Below are 18,232 nucleotides of genomic sequence, written 5' to 3'. Positions count from 1 at the left end.
CACAGACACATGAAGGAACCTGTTATTGGTAAGAACACTTGTGAACACTTGTGTACAAACTTGGCAAACCAGGTATATATATATATATATATATATATATATATATATAGATATATATATATATATATATATATATATATGATTGTATTAGGGCTGCAACCAATTATTATTCTACTATCAATACCTGCTATTTTCTATGTAATCGATTAATTCATTTAAATATCTTCCGTTTTTCTGATCAATAGTTGGATATTCACTTTATAATCATGGAAGACTAAACAAAAAGACAAATGTTTAGATTCAAGAAGCTGGACGCGGTGGATGTAAAAGAGTGTTTTATCTTAAAAAATACAACAACGTCCATAAAATATCAGTGGATAAAACGGGATTATTCCAATCACTTCATTGCTGATGTGAGCAGATATTTACTGTACTGAGGCATTTCATCATTATGATACATGCCAGAATAGAACTAGAATGGTTGTAGACGTGCTGGATGTTTTTCTCTGCTGTACCCAGTAGTATCCTTGAGGGTTAATGGTCCGCTGGTTGACCAGGAGTTTAATATATCCTGAATGATTGGGTGTGTTACGTTTAACTCGTAGTCTTACGTCAGTGTGGATGCACGAGAAGTAATGGAAGAGTTTTGTGAGCTCCTTTTGAGTTCTGCAGCTGTTGATGTGTGTTTAACAGGAAGCGACGACGCGGCGTCGCTGTGGCAACGCCGTGTTTGTGTGGACAGAAGCCAGAAAACACTTTGAACACGGGGGGCAAGTTGAACACAACAGTTGTGTGGTTAATCGTCTCAGTGAGCCGAAGACAAAACAGTTGGCTGTATGCAGAGCCGATGCAAGAAGATGATGATGATAGAGTTTCAGAAAAGAGTGAAAGAAATACATGATGAAAGAGAGAAATGGAGGACAGATAGTGTGTGTGAGTGTGAGAGAGACAGAGAGTGTGTTTGGCACGATACAGAGCTGGAAGGAAGAGCAAACTTGGATATCTCTTTTCTTTCCACAGTTATCTTCTGCTGTGCAGGAACTTGTTATTGAGTATTCAATGTTTTAGTCAGGCTTGCATCTTGACACCATAGCGTCCAGGAAATGATTTCTTCTTTCGACCATTTATACTTTTCGTTTGTTCCATTATTCGAATTGTATTTTGTGGAAGGGAAACGATGAAGTAAAAACTGAAAATTGAATAATTTGCACTCATCCATTACGAATGTTTTATTGTTTTGCTCTGATATTTTACAGCTGCTTTTAATATTATTTACCTTTTTATGTTTTTGAAGGTCGTGGAAAAAAAAAAGAGCAAACTCATGTCAGTTTAATAAAACTTGAATGAATATTATTGATGTTTCTTTGTAAAGAGATGGTCAAGAGTCCTTTTATGCTGCTGTCCCATCTCATCACTTCACCAATCAGGTACTTTGCGTGTGTGTGTTTGAATGTAGTTGCTATAACCTCTACAGAGCATTATTCATTAATCTTCCTCTGATGGTGTGGAGAAAAAACAATAGAAAAATATATACACGCAGAATTTGTATGCCGCTGTTCTTCAACTGACACGTGAAATAATGTGAAAAGGCTGATATAGGTTTTGGTGTTTGCAGACTACTCTGCGAGTGTGTTCGTTGAATGGTGACTTGTGATGGGCTTTGATCATTGGACAGACAACACGTCTGAAGTAGCGGACCAAAGAGTGAGTGAGTGAGTGTTTTGCAAGTACTGAATGTTTTCATCTGTGTAAATATACTCTCACCTGTTCATGTGCGTGTAGCGGTCAAAAACCAGAAGCCTGTGCTTTTGATTTAAGCCCTGATGGCCTCCTGATTTAAATCAATTACCTCATTTCTTTATTTGGTGTTGTGTAAGAATGCAGCGGTCGAGCTCCAGAGATCATCCCGTCATCTTCGAGGAATACGCCAGAGGATTAGCGCCAGAAGGGATTTTACTGGAGTTGCATAAATCTGGGCATTTCACATAAGGCTAAGAGGTGTATGATGAATTGTGACAGAAAGCAAGCCAACAAGGTTTTTTTTTTTTTCCTCTCTTTTGAAGATGGTCAAATATTCCAGTGTGTTGAATTTAATTTCAAAGAGGAGGCTGGCCTTGGTCAAAAGACTTTGGAGTGCAGTGGTTTCCAACATGAAGGTACAGCCCCACCAAAAAGTTACAAGATAAACATTACATGACAAAAGAAAACTGTATTTCTCTCAAACTATTTTTATTTGCCAGATGTGCGTCCGGGCCCAGTCTCATAAACGCGATATCTCAGGAACACCTGGAAGGAATTTCTTCAAATGTTGCACAAACGTCCACTTGGATTCAAGGATGAACTGATTGGGTTTTAGAGGTCAACGGTCCTTTTTGCCCATTATTCAATAATTCACTTGCTAATTATGAAAATGTTACACAAATGTCTAATACATTAAAATGATAAAGTGATGACATTTTGGACAGACGTCTGGTTGGCAGAGGCGTACAACTTTAAGGCGATATTTTTTTCTTATTATTCTAATATAACAGTGAATTGTTTAAGCTCCTCTGGCCTCTAAAAGTTCAAAAGAAACAACCCCAGAAGAAAGAAAAACTTTTGGGATGGAATGGTTCAGAGGTAGACACGCTTTAATTTGAAATTATGCTTAAAAGGTCGGGAATCACTTCCAGTCTAGACCTATCAATAATGCTATAAGTTTCTTCTCTAGTGTGTGATGTGAGATCTAGTGCTTTAGCTCTCACACTAGCATTTATTGAAATAATTCCTTTAAATATAACTGGGGCACCATGTTAAATATGCACCTTGCTCTAATAACTCCATCTTATCCTCCCAATGTGATCAAAGTCTTACCACGATTCCAAATCATTATGAATTGATCCACTATTTCTTTCACTTTTTGTTGCCAAAAAATATTAATGCAACAACTTTTTCTCATGTGGGCAACGTTATGAGCCACTTTGCTCATAATGACTTTGTTATTATGACTGTTATCAGAATGACTTTGTTATCATGAGCGCCAAGCCCTGCACAACCAAAGCTGATGGCATTTTACTGTGCCAGATATCCGGTAACATGTTCCTAATATGGATACAACGCCCTCCAGTCTGGACAGTGGAGTTGCAGTCCAGGGAGGAAATGTTCATTTTAAAGGGCCAGTTGGCGTCAGCTTGAGTACATAATAAATGTCCCTCAGTTGAACTCTGTTTTTAAACTGGATTTCCACACAATTGTTTATGTGGTTGATGAAATTAATTGCATAATTGTTTTAAATCAAGCAAAAAGTCTCACTAGTTGGAAGAAATAATTACACTATTCTACTACAATAGCAGATGGAGGTAGGTATTTTATAAAGTGCAACTTCTGTTGCATTTAAAATAAATACTAGATTATTGTTCCTTTTAGTGCAATGCACATTTGTATAGAATGATAACCTGCCTTCACTCATCTCCAGCCAGACGTCCATGACCACCACAGACCAAACATGTGGCTCTCATTAACATCGACCGAAGGTAACGACAGTTTTCACAGTATTTGTTGAATATATGAATAATATAACACGTCACATACAGTAATTGATTATCAATAGTCAACTTTTTTCTTGTGAGAAGAAGACATTTATTGTTCCAGCATGTTATTAAGAAGCCATATTATCTTCATCCTGACACACACACACACACACACACACATGCATCCTCTGGTTAGAGTCAGTGTGTCTATGTTTGGATACTCTTTCACGTAACTCAAAGAGCTGTTTAGTCTTGATGACACAGTTGATACAATAGCTTAATAAGTTTTATAAGGGGAACACCTTTTTGGCATTTCGTCATCCATTTGTAATGGATTAACTTTGAGGGTTAAGTTTACCGGCTGCATGTATTTACTTTGGGGTTAAGAATGAGTCATCTGGATGCAATTCCTCTATTCATTACCAAAGAAGGAGACGAGTGAGGCCAATCCAGAAGAAAGTGTGTCAACTTATCAAGTCGGGTCCTCTTCTGTAAACAGCAGCCGTGTTAAAAATGTTACAAGGATAATAAATGCATGGAGATCTCTTCACAGAGGCCATATTGTTGAGTCTCAGGGCTCGTTGATGCAGAAAAGTTACGACTTTATTTTCTTCTTGATCGCGAGTGCAGGGCCAATAAGAACTTTACAGAGAGTTTGTGAATTCCTGGTTGAGGTCATTGTTTATGAGAGCCTAGAGGTTTGGCTTATGCACTAAGTTTTTTTTTTTTCTTTTTTTTTTCTTCTGTTTTTTAAAGCTGCACCTCTCGGCAAAGCCCACCGGACACACTGCTGCTGGTCGAGGGAGAGACATCTCATCTGCTCCTTTGGAAAGGTGAGTCCGAATCCACAGCTGTGTTTCCCTCAGTGTGTCGGGCAGCTGCTCGGATACCTTCTGTGAAACAGGGAGACAGGAGAGCTTTATCTCGAGGCGGTTATTTGGTCCATTGAGGGAGAGTTGCGTCTGTTATTGCTGCATGCTTTTATCTTGTCGGGTGGACGTTCCCGACATTTGGAGAGTTGGTTTCATCTTCAGTTACTCACAGAGGGAAAATACCGACATCTGCGACGCGTTTCAAGAAGCCGGGCAACAGGTGATGCGCTTTATTTGCCATCTGCCCACTTCTCTACATTTACGCCCTACATCTTAGTGTTCATATTTATTATTGGCATTATTGGCATTTTATTCCAGGAATAAAGCTTTGCCTACGTCAGTCGTTCATTTTGAGTCATTTCCTTTTAAAATGAAAAAACGTTGTTGTTGTTGTTGTTGTTACTTACCAACAGTAATTGGAATTCTTTTTACGTGTATTTATATTTGATGCTACTTTATACTTCTACTTCACCGGCATTTCACAGGGTATACTTGTACTCTATTAACATATTTAGATTGTTAGATACTTTTTTCTATAAGATTCTACAAACAAAACTATGATTACTTGCATGAGATGAATGGTTACAACCAAAACCCCAAAGTATATATAAAGCATCTAACCCATAAAGCTACAACATTAAAGTAATGCTTGCATGATTTTGGTCCAACACTATACATTTTTTATTAGATTGTATTGCTCTGAATACCTCTTCCATCACTTCTCCCTCACACAAGCTCTCGTGATTGTAACCCGTGCAACGTAACGTAACTCCACCACAAACAGAAGCACCAGCTTATCTTGGAGATCAAATGGTCTTATGGTAGTATTATTATTATTGTACTGCTGGCATAATGAACAGCAGAGCCCAAAGGCAGCATGAAACTGTTGAAACATACATCTGTGTACGTCTCCTCCCTTTTCTGGTTTGGCCAGCTGCCAAACCAAATGCATGATGTCATTGAGACCTGGAGATTAGGGTCCTTTCTCTGGCACACTGGACCTCCTTGTGGCTCCAGTATGACTTCACCATCCTCCAAAAGCCATAAAACTACTCTAACTGAGTAATGAATGTATCCACTTTCAATTTGAAAAGGCATTTTCTTCGGGGCTTTAAAAAAAAGAAAAGAAAAAGACATTCAGATTTATCTTCGAAGTGTTTCTTTTCTTTTTCTATTTGATGTAAAATCAGCACAAAAGTAGTGAAGGCTACACATCCAACACTGCACTTACACATTATTCATTCATAAAGCATGACATGTAGTGTATAATTGATATCACTCTTCTATGAAACTGTTGTATTTCAGTGCCAGTGACATCTCGTCTCTATCAGGCCATCAGCGGGACACTAAAAGACGTCTGGGAGCTTCGCTGCCTGCAGATTATTCAGGCAGAAGCATGCGTTTGTTGAGGGGACAGCTTCATCACTTCTTTTATTCCTGCAAACGGAGCAGAGAGGCAGACAGAAAGAAGAGAGAGAGGGAAAAAGAGAGGGAGAGAATATGTGTCTGAGTGTGATGACCGAGCTGATGAAACACATGAAGTAGCACTCTACTCCTAAATAGGCAATGCTGGCTGAGTGGAGGCAATGTTCCCCTCTTGTGAATGTCAAACTGCTCGTCACTGACTGCTGTCCTCTCCTCTTCCCCTCTTCAGCGCAGAGAAAAGCTCATGAATTGCACATGATTATTTTGTGAATAAAACAGGAAGAAAGTGAGAAAGAAATGATGAAAGAGCGAGAGCAACAATATGAAGGAACGAAATAGACTGAGAGGGCCGGAAGACTTTTAAAAGAGTGCAAGAAGTGCTCAGATCCTCTTCTTGAGTAAAAGTACCAATAACAAAGTACAAGTTTACTCTGTTCATCAACCATGCATTCACAATTTTACCAAAGAAATACAAAATGCACTCAAAGTATGAAAAGTACTCTTTATGCAAAATTACTGCATTTACTTTATTACAGACTAACTAATGTGCAAGCAGTACTAGTGTAGTTGGAGGAGTTAATACAGATTTTCACTAAACTGAAGTCCATAATTAATACATTTTAGAGGCTGATCATGTGTTTGTGTAAATACATATTCTAGAAATGTATCTAGTAACTTTAGCTGTTTGATCACATACCTCTGAAATGTAGAGGTTTACACATAGTCTCAATAATACAGTAGCGTAAAGGTACCGAGTAAATGTAGTTACCCTCCGCTACTGATCAAAAGAATTGTGTTTTGAAAATGTTTGTGAAAACGTAACTTGTGTGTCGCAAGAATGTCCTATGTCGCAGAAATTCATGCACTGTGCACGCATAATGTGCTTTAGGAGGTTTTATGTGCAGCCATCCTGATATATACAATTTAAAGTCAAGCACACAAATGATTGTTGATCAGCAAGAGGGACATGACCTTTTCTGTTTAGAGGCTTAAATCATGTGAGACCAATGAGGGCTGAATGCTCGCTGGCTTACAGCGACGGCTTTATCGGAAAGTGTGTGTGTGTGTGTGTGCGTGTGTGAGAGCAACACTCAGAGCCATATCTGTTGGACAGGAGTGTTACTGTGTTAATAGCGCTCCGCTCGGGTCCTTTTGTCCACACATATTTTACCTCAATGTGTCTGCAGCCACACCCTGGTTTCTTCAGTCACTTACTGAAAGTGTGTGTGTGTGTGTGTATGTGTGTGTCCAGGGCAGGAGGTCATGGTGAGAGATGAGCTCTCAGACACACACACATGAGTTGTGTTACTGTTGGTAGCAGTGAAGTGAGCGTTGGAGCTTGTTCCGTCACACTGAGCGATTTGTTCAGGAAGTACAGGCCGGATTTTCTGTTTCTCTATGCCGGCGAAGCCCAACTGTCACTCAGAGAGGTGATGGGCTAGTGGCCAGGAGGCAACACCCACCAACATATTCACGTAATGCATTGCATATCACAATGTGTGTTCAAGAGTATAGTATAGTCTGTTTCTATTAGTGGCATGGCATTTTTTTTTTTTTTTTTTTAAAGCTGTCAATTAGACACATCACCAGCTACGTATTTAAACATGATTCTCTTGTTAGGAAAGAATATGTGATATATTTATAGTTTTATTTATTGTTCCAGATGACCAGCAGTTCTTTTTGCTCTATTAAAAGCACGGCTTTGGAGGTGTCAGGTGGGGAGGTGGGCACTGCATTCCAGCTGTCGTGTGTATCAGGGCAGCTGAAAAAACAGACAAAGTGTCTCATTAGAGATTCAACTATTTTTAAACAAAAACAATCTAAATGTTAACGAGACTGTAAAAGAAATAGAAGAGCGGAAACAGATTTCCTGATTTACCACAGAGCGACTACTGGGAAGGTTTCTGGAGGCCAGGAGTCGTGGCGCCGTCCTGCTCATTAATTAGTCTTCGTGGGTTTCGGGTAATTGGCTGACCGATTAGAAAAAGGACAAAACGCTTCCTGGTAAAGGACCAAATAAAATCCTTAATCACAGCCAGATGTCCGTTATACAGCCAAGCTTAAAAAACACACACAGACGCTGACTGCATTCATTTGTTTTGTGTCTGACATAAGAAGAAGTGTAATATAGTTAAGAGACGAGTCCTTTCTTTGAATGTTTCCTAACTGAGTCAAACATTTCACCATCCTCTCATTTCCATCATGATCCTATATTTATGTATTTAAGCTCGTCTGACTCTAAAGGCCCAAACCAATCAGAGTAAAGGGCCATCTGTGGAGCTCCACATCCGACTAGAGGATGGTGGTCATGGTGGGTTTGATCATGAATGATAGTTGGCAGCAATAGAATGATAATATTGAACTGAATTTGAATTTTTTATAACAACAATGGAGGGATGGCTTAAATGACTCGAGTTAGTAGAGACCAAAAACAGAGCTAAAAGGAAAATGTATATTGGAAATCAGATGACCAGAAAGACGACTTTAAATTAATGTTTATGTCGCTGTAAATCTGCTTGATGTGTATATTTGCTATCAATTTAAAAGATTATAAAATGTCAGCTTAGAGCCAGAAAATACACTGTGCAGGTTTAATAAAGGTTTAAACCTTGGAATTTTTAATCGTATGGCATAAAACTTCCACACAGCCTTAACATCGTCCGAGTAGATAAAGTTCTGACGGATGAGGAAATATTTTCTCTGTGAGAACATCCATTTTTCTATCAGGAATGCACCGGGTGTTTCCTGCAGCTTTAAAAGTACTATAATTTTTGGGAATTAGAATCACAAAAACATAACAGAGAGAAGAATTCATCACTGACAGTAAAAAAAAAACAAGTTCTCCCATTCTAAATTATTCTGCTCTGGCTCCCTTTGCATTTAATTTTGAGCATCGCACATTGTCTATCGGAAAGATCTGACATACTGTATATGTATATACACACACAGAGACATGCAGATATAAGAAGAGATACTTATACAACACGTTGTCTCTCCACAGCTCAGTTAATAATATCAACTTGCTGCTTTTGTGAGTCATCTCTCTAAGTTATGATGTTAAGTGATCCATCGTGTCATCTGTACATCTGAACAACACAACATGTATGAGGCAGTGGGAGTATCTGTATCGGTCAACACCTTTTTACCTTCTGATGTTACAGCAGTGGATTCCAATCTCTATCACCTAATCCATCTCCTCATGCTCTCTCTCATCCGCCCTATTCTCTAATGCATCCCCTAAAAAGGAGAGGAGGGTTAGGGTTAGGGTAGGATTTGGAGGGGGGGTCGGGTCACAGAGGGGTATATACAGCCCCCCATAACCTAGTGAGGTTTACGGTCTCTGGTCTTGACCCTCTGTGGATGCTACCTGTCCCCGTATTCTTTTCTACTTGTTTGTCTCCTCATTGGAACCAAACATGGCTTTCAGACACTCAGGTAAAATAAACTAAATAACTTGATGCTCAAATTAATAATTTATTGAATATGTTACAAGTAATCAGGTGCAAAATCTAAAAACTTGACTGCTATTAGCTTGTTTCTATTCAAGCTTCGATTTAAACATAATTTGAAAAAAACTATTGTGTATGAGCTCAACTTTTTATTGAGATTTGTGACGATGAATGTTCAGACATTTAGCTTCAGAGATAGGATAATTTTCTCTCCAAATAAAGGAAGATTTAATCCTTCAGTTTATCTATTTTAACAATTTTGAAGATATACTTTTAATAATTGTCTTATACAAAGCAGGATTGCACAATGACTTGTTTAACAATATGTAACAATATAATCTAAACTCAAACGTCTTAGCTTTTTGGGGCTTTTGTTGATGTTTCGTTGATTTTTAACATGTTCAAACAAACCTTGGAAGCACATTGAAATTTAAAGTTCCTAAGAAGCTGGTTCCCATTATAATTCTTATTTAGCTGCAATATAACATATTGACCTTGGAATTTTTAATCGTAGGGCATAAAACTTCATCTCAGCCTTAACATCAGCTATGGTTGATATATCACCATCAGCTGAATGGATGTCGTTGAATCTATATGATGGTTCCATCTTGTCATAGAAATCTGTGGTCTTATATTTGGAGCTCTCTTCCATCTATTATTATTTGTATGCATGTTGAAGAAAGACTCAAAGAACGGGCTGATCCAGGCTTTGCCATGTACTCTATTCGTTTTGTTTGGCTGTTTCTCAATGTTTATTTTTTTCTTGACAACGTAGCAGTTGATTTGGCAGATTCACTGTCTGGATCATCTCTCACAGCTCTGACTCACTCACCAATCTGGTCTGGTGTTGACCTTTTTTGCTCCCCAAAGGGACCACAGTGGTGCATCCCACTCCACTTCACAGTTTAGGGTCTGCACATACCGTGCCTGTTTGACAGGGGGCAGCTGTCACTCTGTCTGTAACAAGTAGAGCCACAATAGCTGCATAGTCCCAGTGGTCATCTATCGGCATCCCTATCCATTTGTCCCCTCTGGAAGGTCAAGCTGCTTTAAATAGAGAGTGCATGTCTAAAATAGATCTCAGGGCTGGCCGGGCTGAGAAATCAGACCCGAGCATTGTGTGCGTGCGTGTGCATGTGCATGTGTGTGTGTGACTTGACTGGGTGGGTTTTTCCTGCTTTAGTTCCATGAAATGCTGCATAGTGACTGGGCGTGTGAGGGCTCAGTCCAATCTTCATCCCTGCAGCACAGCTGCAGATAGAAGCTCCTCTCCCTTCTATCCATCGGCACACACAAACACCAGGGGCACATACCAGGAGGCTCATATCTTTCACACGGCTGTTTACCACAAAGTCCCCTATCATAAATATTGTCCTTGTTCCTATGGTTACTGGGACACAAATGCCATTCCACCCATTGTCCTCCATCTGTGCTTACCAGATTAAAACTGATATATAAATCACTTTTCACACACCGCTCAACTAGACAGACAGAGAGAGACTGAAAAGAGGTGTAGATAAAGCCTCCACTTACTCCATCCTACGCACAGCTGTTCCAGGAAGCTTCTCAGGCTGCTCCCATGTGGATGGGAACGCAGGAATGTTGATAAATGAAGTAGCAACTTGGTGTTGACACTGACAATGACCTGGCCAAAACGCAGACAAAAGAGAGTGTGGGCCAGACTCAAAGGGGGAGGTCTTTGAGGAGCGGGTTGGGGGGAGAATGAGCCTTGCGGTCTCAAAATGATGACATAAACTTTCCAAGTAGAGCATAGTAAAAAAAAAAAGTCTGCAGGCCAGAAAGCACGCAGACAACAAGCAGACATCTGTGGGCTGCTTTTTTTTAAACTTCACTCACACTTCTCTCAACAGTTTGGAATGCTCCTGTCAGAGCTCGCTGTGTCCGACGGACATTAACAGGAAAACACGGACACATGTAATTTGTCCAATACAATACAGATTAGTTTTTGCATTTTGAGGCACAAAGGTGAAGTTTATAATCATTGAATGCTCATTTTCATATTTCTTTTGTTCCTTTTTCCTGCTGTACAGCACTTTTAATCAACTGTATGGTGCTCTATGAATAAACGTACCCATTGACTTGCATTGTTCAGGGAGTTGAGGATGATGGAAAAGGCAACGCTCTCCCCGTCTGGCAACATTCAGTCGCGTCGGGAGGATAGAAGCTGCGTGAGTCTGACCATCTTCTTTTGTTTTTTCCGCAGGTCACAAAAGTTATCTCACCTCCACCATGACTGATCGCTTCGACTGCTACTACTGCCGGGACAACCTGCACGGGAAGAAGTATGTGAAGAAGGAGGAGAAGCATGTGTGCACCAAGTGCTTCAACAAGCTCTGCGCCAACACCTGTGCAGAGTGCAAACGTCCCGTCGGTGCCGACTCCAAGGTGAAGCACGGAGTGTCTGAGGTTGTGTGAGTGGAAGAAAAATGTTAATTAGTGATGGAGGGAGTGACAAAAACTAAATAGAAACATTCTAATAAACAACAAAAATGACAACTGAAATCGCTCTGTTTTATTTTGACATATGACATTTTCTTCACCATTTAAAAAATATGATAAACAGAAATGTATTTTAATTGCATAAGTATATGGTAGCTAACTACCATGAATAAGTTACTCTATTTTTACAGTAAGCTATATTTATATACAGTATATACATTAAACATGTTTTGTTTTCAGATCATGCTTAGTCCATAAGGGAACACTTTGAACCAAATTCAGATTAAACAATCTGAAAAAAAAATTCTACAGATTCCAAAGACAACATTAGATAAATACTTTGATGTCACATTAATATAGATCTCACATGCATCTTACTCAAGTGTCCCAGTAAACCGTGACAGTGGTTGAATGTGTGAGGAAGATGTGTCTTTACGACTAATGAGGCTCAAATACAACATTTCACATTTCCACCATCTTAAGTCTCCTCACTCCTTCATGGCTCACCAGTTCACTTCATCTCCACGTTAACGCCTGCCACATGGGCTGGTCCCCGTTCTGTTTTGTGGGCCCCGAGCCCGAGTCCACTTCAATGAGGTCTGCATGGCGGCTTAGTGAGGGCACCCATGCTCAACCCCAGTTCCCCCTCTCTGTTTCAGGAGCTGCACCATAAGAACCGCTACTGGCACGAGGACTGTTTCCGCTGTGCCAAGTGCTACAAGCCACTGGCCAGCGAGTCGTTCAACGCCCGCGACGATGGCAAGATAATGTGTGGCAAGTGTGGCTCCCGGGAGGACGGCAACCGATGCCAGGGCTGCTACAAGGTGGTCATGCCAGGTGGGTTTCCTCCTTTTTGAACTTTTCCTTTGTTACATCAAGGTGTTTTCTCTCAACTTTAACTTTGGTAGTTGCTTATTCATTCACAAATATTTAATGTTACAGAAAAACAAGTAGCATTTAAAAGAAATAATGAAAACGGCTGGAAAGAGGCCTTTCAGTCAGTTTAGGTTTACTTAATCTGTGCAATCGTTTCTTACCTCGTATTGTTTTTATTTTTGCTATCCCACCCTCTCTGGTGATGTTACATTTAGAAAACTTTGTAAAAGAAAATTAAAAAAAATTCACAAAACATCTAACATGTTTCTATTTGTGAGAAAGATGGACCATAAAAACATGGTATTTCACTCAATATAAGCATCATAAGGCCTCAATTACGATGTGGTCCAAGCTGCCGATAACATATGTGATAACGTCACATGTTTGGGGTTTTAGGATCCCAAAACGTGGAGTACAAAAACAAGTTGTGGCACGAGGAATGCTTCACGTGCTTTGAGTGCAAGCAGCCGATCCGCACCCAGAGCTTCCTGGCCAAGGGCGATGACATCTATTGTGCTCCCTGCCACGACAAGAAGTTCGCCAAGAAGTGCTTCCATTGCAAGCAGGTACGGGCAATGGTCATGTGTCCTGCACAGTGTGAGGGCTCCCGCCTGTACGAGATTCAATGTGGCAGCGTGACGGTTCATGTTCTGCAGGATGAATGATGTTCCAGCCCTGTGACTGTTCCCTTGTCCCCCCTTAGGCCATAACCTCAGGAGGGATCAGCTACCAGGACCAGCCCTGGCACTCCGAGTGCTTTGTGTGCCACACCTGTCGTAAAACTCTTGCTGGAGCTCGCTTCACTTCCCACGAGGACAAGGTTTACTGCGTGGACTGCTTCAAGACCGATGTGGCCAAGAAGTGCCATGGATGCAAAAACCCCATCACAGGTCAGGGCAGTGTCAACAAATGTTCTCCATTGTATGATTTGTGTTGCACTTACACGTATACCTGGATTGTCTTACATGGTGGGATTCATGTAAAAATTGTTTGTAGACTCAGACACCATGATGATTATGACGATCAACGATAACGTCGCCATGTACTTTAATCTGCAAAGGCTACCTAGAGGGCCTCGGGCCTCTCTTCTTACATAGAGACATGGAGGTGACATCGGATTGGATAAAAGCTCTCCTTTAAACAAGCTGCATTGGAAGCTGCGCTGCAGGCTGGAAGCAGAGCAACAGAGGAAGACAGCATCTGTGCAATGACAAAATAAGCTAATAGGGAAAATAATTATAATACATGTAGTATATTTGTGGGAACAACATTTAATTATAAAATAGATAGATTTGTTTTTCTAAAATTAAGTACTTTATTTTAAGTCACATTTTTCAAAAGCGTTCTGTTTTAAATCGAAGCGTTATTTTACTTAGATAGTGTATTTATTATTAACATTTTAATAATTTTGTTAATTACCATAATGAAGGTGTTTTACATTTCTGCTCTTTGAAACTCAACTTAACTAAACATTTTCAGCTATTTAAAAGTGACTTTAAATGACATCTTTGAGATTCATGCTAACATGACTCCAATACAGTAACATGCAGCAGCACTAACACTAACACATTGGAAACGTCTTTATTTAGATGTCAGTATCACCGTAAAACTTATATTCATATTTAAGAACTACATTTTGCCAAAACTGAAGGCCATGGCTCAGTGTTTTAAGTGAGTTCTGTATGATGCTCCTGTAATGTGGGCGCACCACTACCTGTGCTTCTCCTTCTGTTTCTGCAGGTTTCGGCCACGGCACCAACGTGGTGAACTACGAAGGATACTCCTGGCATGAGTATTGCTTCAACTGCAAGAAGTGCTGCCTCACGCTGGCCAATAAGCGCTTCGTCATCAATGGAGATCACGTCTTCTGCCCCGACTGTGCTAAAAAGGTGTGAACTGCAAATGAGCTGCGCAGAGGATTCTGTTTTTGGCGGAATTACACCGAAAACAGACCGTAAAACGGTTAATTTGCAAAAGAACACATTTTATTGTCCGTGTGAATTTGAAAAAAAAGGCAAAAGTCAATTTTGGCAGCGCTTCTCTTTTTATGGTTGAACTAAATATGCACTTGTTTGAGTCATGTATTGATATATACATTATTGCAACTTGTCTGGTGTTGGATACGAATATGGCACCATCATTTCTTTTGGGGGATTGTGATGTGCAACATTAGTCCAATTTAATCCAGAAGCTTTGAGACAAAAGCCTTTTAGTGCCTTAATGGAATCTATCAGAAATAATATGCTTTTTACATGCATACCAGCTTTCATTAATAATCTGTAATTTACACAAATGTTTAGAGGGACTTTAAATTAGATCTTTGAGATTGACATATAAAATGCTCATGTATTCAAGACTTTGTGGTTGAATTAAAATCTAAAACAAGAATAAAAGGAAGAAGTGGTGGGGAGTCTCTGATTTCTATATTTATGATATACTCTAATTTCACTTTTTCTAAGATTTTATGACATTATACGATGATTAAGCATGACATTTGAATTACATTTTTGTAACTTTTGATGATTTGACCTACTAAGCAAACTTCTATGGCATGTTATATACTATGACTGTTTTATTACATGTACCTTTTTGTAAAATAATACTAAACTATTACTTGTTTTCCTACATTATACTGATTTTATTCCAAACTATGACTTTCTTCCTCAGATTACTATACTATTACAGTATATGTATGACATCTGATACTATGACTTATTTTCAATGACATAAGATGCTGTGACGTACTTTATCACCTTTTAATAACATTCTTCTATATACAATACACATACTTTATTTATTTCGACATGCTTAGACTATACTATGATTTTTAAAATGCTGTTTGTTTACATACCATAATGAGACTTTAGGCTACACAGGATGAAGATAAACTGGCACAGAGACGGGAACACAAGGTTTAAATACACGGGAGGTGCAGGTAATTAATTAGGGGCGGGGCAGACAATCAGTGAACACATGAAGGCATGAAATTAAGTTATCTTAAATAAGAGAAAGAGGTAAGTGACACAAACAAAAAACAGGAAATACTGAAATGACTAAATAAATAAACTTAACTCAGGAACAGGACAAGACAAACACAGGTGCTGCACAGAAAAATAGACTTCAAAGATGTCAAACACACTTTAAAAAAAACTTAAAATCTAAAACACGACTGAGGTCGAAAAGTCATTAACTTACCTCCTAACGTCTTTTCCTAACCACTTTTCCTTGACCTCGATGGAAAACACCAGGTGGTCAGTTTGACTGCATCTTGTCGATGTTTTGTCTAATTCTGTGTCGCTTCATGAGATGAAAGGCTTTTCATTACCTTACTGGGATCTATTAGAATAATATGCTCTTCACATGCATATTGCTGCTCATACACATTAACTTTCATTATTAATCCGTTACATTTATATTTGAACTGCACTTGTGCACTCGAGACTTTGTGAGTTGAGTTCAATATAAAACGGATAAAATAAGGAAGTGAAGGAAGTCTCTTATTTCTCTACAACAGCAAGACAACATGGACAAGGAGCATCTTTGCAAGACTTTATTTGTATTAACAGTTTGTTAACTCTCAGTACACTTAAGATATATTTACAGTACAAATTTTACTCGTGGACAGGGCATTGTTAGGTCTGTAAATCCTCCAGAAAAATATCCATATTCACTTAGTTGCCCTGGTTGGATAGACTTGATTGTCGAGGCCGAGGTAAGGAAAAGCTTTCTTAGTTCACTGTGATACAATAAAAATACTAAATATCATTCTAAGGCACCGTTCTATCCTATTGTTATAGACAAAGTTGAGGACTTAAAGCAGTCAGTTATGTCATTGAGCCCTCGAAGATACAGCAGGATCTGAAACAATTACAGTATCTGTTCAAGCAGCAGCTGCAACAGCCCCCCAGCAGATGCTACTCATGAGTGGAAGGATGAGTAGGAAGAGTTTGGATGTAGGCAAGTTTGGGATACTAATGAGACTCCTAAAACATCTGGGAAAGGAACACATTACTTTTTATTTTCTTCCAGAATATCACACAACTCCTTCGATTCTCTACAGTGAAATTACTCCTCAAAAACCGTTTGTTTAAACATGGCGAGTAATTTGTGACAGTGCAAAGAGTATCATGTCTTCTAAATGAATAATGGAGGAAAGCCAAAAAGGCGGGCAGCTCGGAGAGACTTGGTAAATAATGGAGGACGGTTTATGGAGTCCGTTACATTCTTTGAGCTTATTAATCAAAGCTAAGATCTAAAGCTCCAAGACTTTATGTACAAAGAGATTTTAGTTAGACACAAGAGAACAAGGCAAAAATAAAAGGTCCCCAAACCTCGTGCTTGGGACCGTTTCAAGCATCGGGTATTCAAGATTTCAATACAGTTCATGAAAAATCCTGGAGACACAGAAAACCAGTCTGACCTGTGTCATATTTAGTTTGGTGCTACTACAAAGAGTAGATAAAACCCAATCTGATATGCCAACCACAAGCATCCCCACAAACCCTTCGACACCACATTAAACATATCTTGATGACATTAAACGCATCGTTAAGAGGCACAGCCTTGACTTTGCTCATGGGTCAGACATGTTGGAGGGCTGTAACAGCTGGCCATCACAATGTCAACTTGTTTAGTCTCGGTGAGGCAATATTCAGAATCAGGGATTAGGTATATGTGGTTGAAAGCGCTCAAACAGACAAACAAATACACACAATATATTTTGAGAAATGTTTAGTGGCCCTTTTTTTTTTTTGCAGAGCTCATGTGGAAGAGAGGGCTTTATGTCAATTTTTCCAGGCTGCCCAAACGTAACCTGATAACCCCGTCACAGGGCACGAGTCGAACCGGAGCCTAACACAGTATAGCACGGTCACACACACAGAGACTTCAATTATCCACATCCATGACGCCACTCCATCCTATACATGGCTTCATTTGCCTAATACTGATTATATACACACACACAATACAATAACACTTAAATATATGTAGAAATGTATTTTCATATATAAACAAAACAGCCAAATTGTATATTATAAAAAAATAATTGAAATGCATTTAGTCAGATGTAGCAGCTCTTTTTTAAATATGGATAGTTGATGGGAAACAAATGTAACGAATGAGAGAGCCGCACGGACAGACTGATGGATGGAAAAGTGCGCGTGGATGTGTTGGTAAAGCTTAAATTAAAACCAGATCATTGAAAAACCTGATTTTTAGTTTCAGGCTAACATTCATGTTCTGTTCAGTAACAAACACAAACTGCTTTAAGTTAAATAAAACAGCTGTGAATGACTTCATTTGTATGTTGCCGTTATGGTTAGTCAAACAGTTGTGTTACAGATGCAGTCAGTGGAGACTAAAACGGGATAAACTGAATTCTGATGCAAATTACAATGTCGTTAGTAAACATAAATTCTATATACATATGTAAAAATTAACAACACTTAAACATTCCCTACATGAACAAACTGCAGAAACGCCACTGAACATGTGAATTCACTAGTGTTGTGAATGGATCTCAACACGCTTCAGCTTCAAATGTAACAGTTGGAGTTGTGTTTGTGATGCCCTCTAGTGGCCAAAGGAGCAAACACCCGGTGAGAGAAGCTGGGAGACAGAAGAGGAGGCTGAAAGGACA

General features: G+C 39.3%; 1 protein-coding gene and 1 long non-coding RNA gene across 3 annotated transcripts; one reads left to right on the top strand and one right to left on the bottom strand.

Moving 5' to 3' along the window:
• The first annotated feature begins 3,493 nt into the window (after positions 1 to 3,493).
• On the top strand, positions 3,494 to 14,996 carry fhl1a (four and a half LIM domains 1a). 2 transcript variants are annotated; one of them, XM_034542979.1, is made up of 7 exons: positions 3,494 to 3,512; positions 4,266 to 4,342; positions 11,480 to 11,661; positions 12,375 to 12,552; positions 12,988 to 13,157; positions 13,295 to 13,481; positions 14,332 to 14,996. In XM_034542979.1, exons 3-7 carry the CDS (start codon positions 11,506 to 11,508, stop codon positions 14,484 to 14,486), a joined length of 846 nt encoding a protein of 281 aa, XP_034398870.1. In that variant the 5' UTR covers positions 3,494 to 3,512; positions 4,266 to 4,342; positions 11,480 to 11,505; the 3' UTR covers positions 14,487 to 14,996. The 2 variants fall into 2 exon arrangements, with proteins under 2 accessions (XP_034398870.1, XP_034398868.1); XM_034542977.1 differs by lacking the exon at positions 3,494 to 3,512 and adding an exon at positions 3,731 to 3,968.
• On the bottom strand, positions 7,343 to 10,924 carry LOC117737214. Its single transcript, XR_004610026.1, has 4 exons — positions 10,789 to 10,924; positions 8,953 to 9,043; positions 7,686 to 7,807; positions 7,343 to 7,568 (listed from the first exon to the last, which is right to left on the bottom strand). It is a non-coding gene; the product is annotated as an uncharacterized LOC117737214 (long non-coding RNA).
• Positions 14,997 to 18,232: the final 3,236 nt, after the last annotated feature.

Source organism: Cyclopterus lumpus, chromosome 10, assembly GCF_009769545.1.
Source record: "Cyclopterus lumpus isolate fCycLum1 chromosome 10, fCycLum1.pri, whole genome shotgun sequence".
NCBI lineage: Eukaryota > Metazoa > Chordata > Actinopteri > Perciformes > Cyclopteridae > Cyclopterus > Cyclopterus lumpus.
The sequence above is the reverse complement of the archived record's forward strand: the minus strand, read 5'-3'. Positions and strand labels throughout refer to the sequence as shown.

What these genes read in the sequence shown, in the direction of transcription:
- fhl1a (XM_034542979.1), top strand. Translation starts at nt 11,506, where the DNA reads ATGACTGATCGCTTCGACTGCTACTACTGCCGGGACAACCTGCACGGG. An exon ending in CCGTCGGTGCCGACTCCAAG is followed by an intron (nt 11,662 to 12,374) that starts GTGAAGCACGGA and finishes TCTCTGTTTCAG; the next exon opens with GAGCTGCACCATAAGAACCG. An exon ending in AGTGCTTCCATTGCAAGCAG is followed by an intron (nt 13,158 to 13,294) that starts GTACGGGCAATG and finishes GTCCCCCCTTAG; the next exon opens with GCCATAACCTCAGGAGGGAT.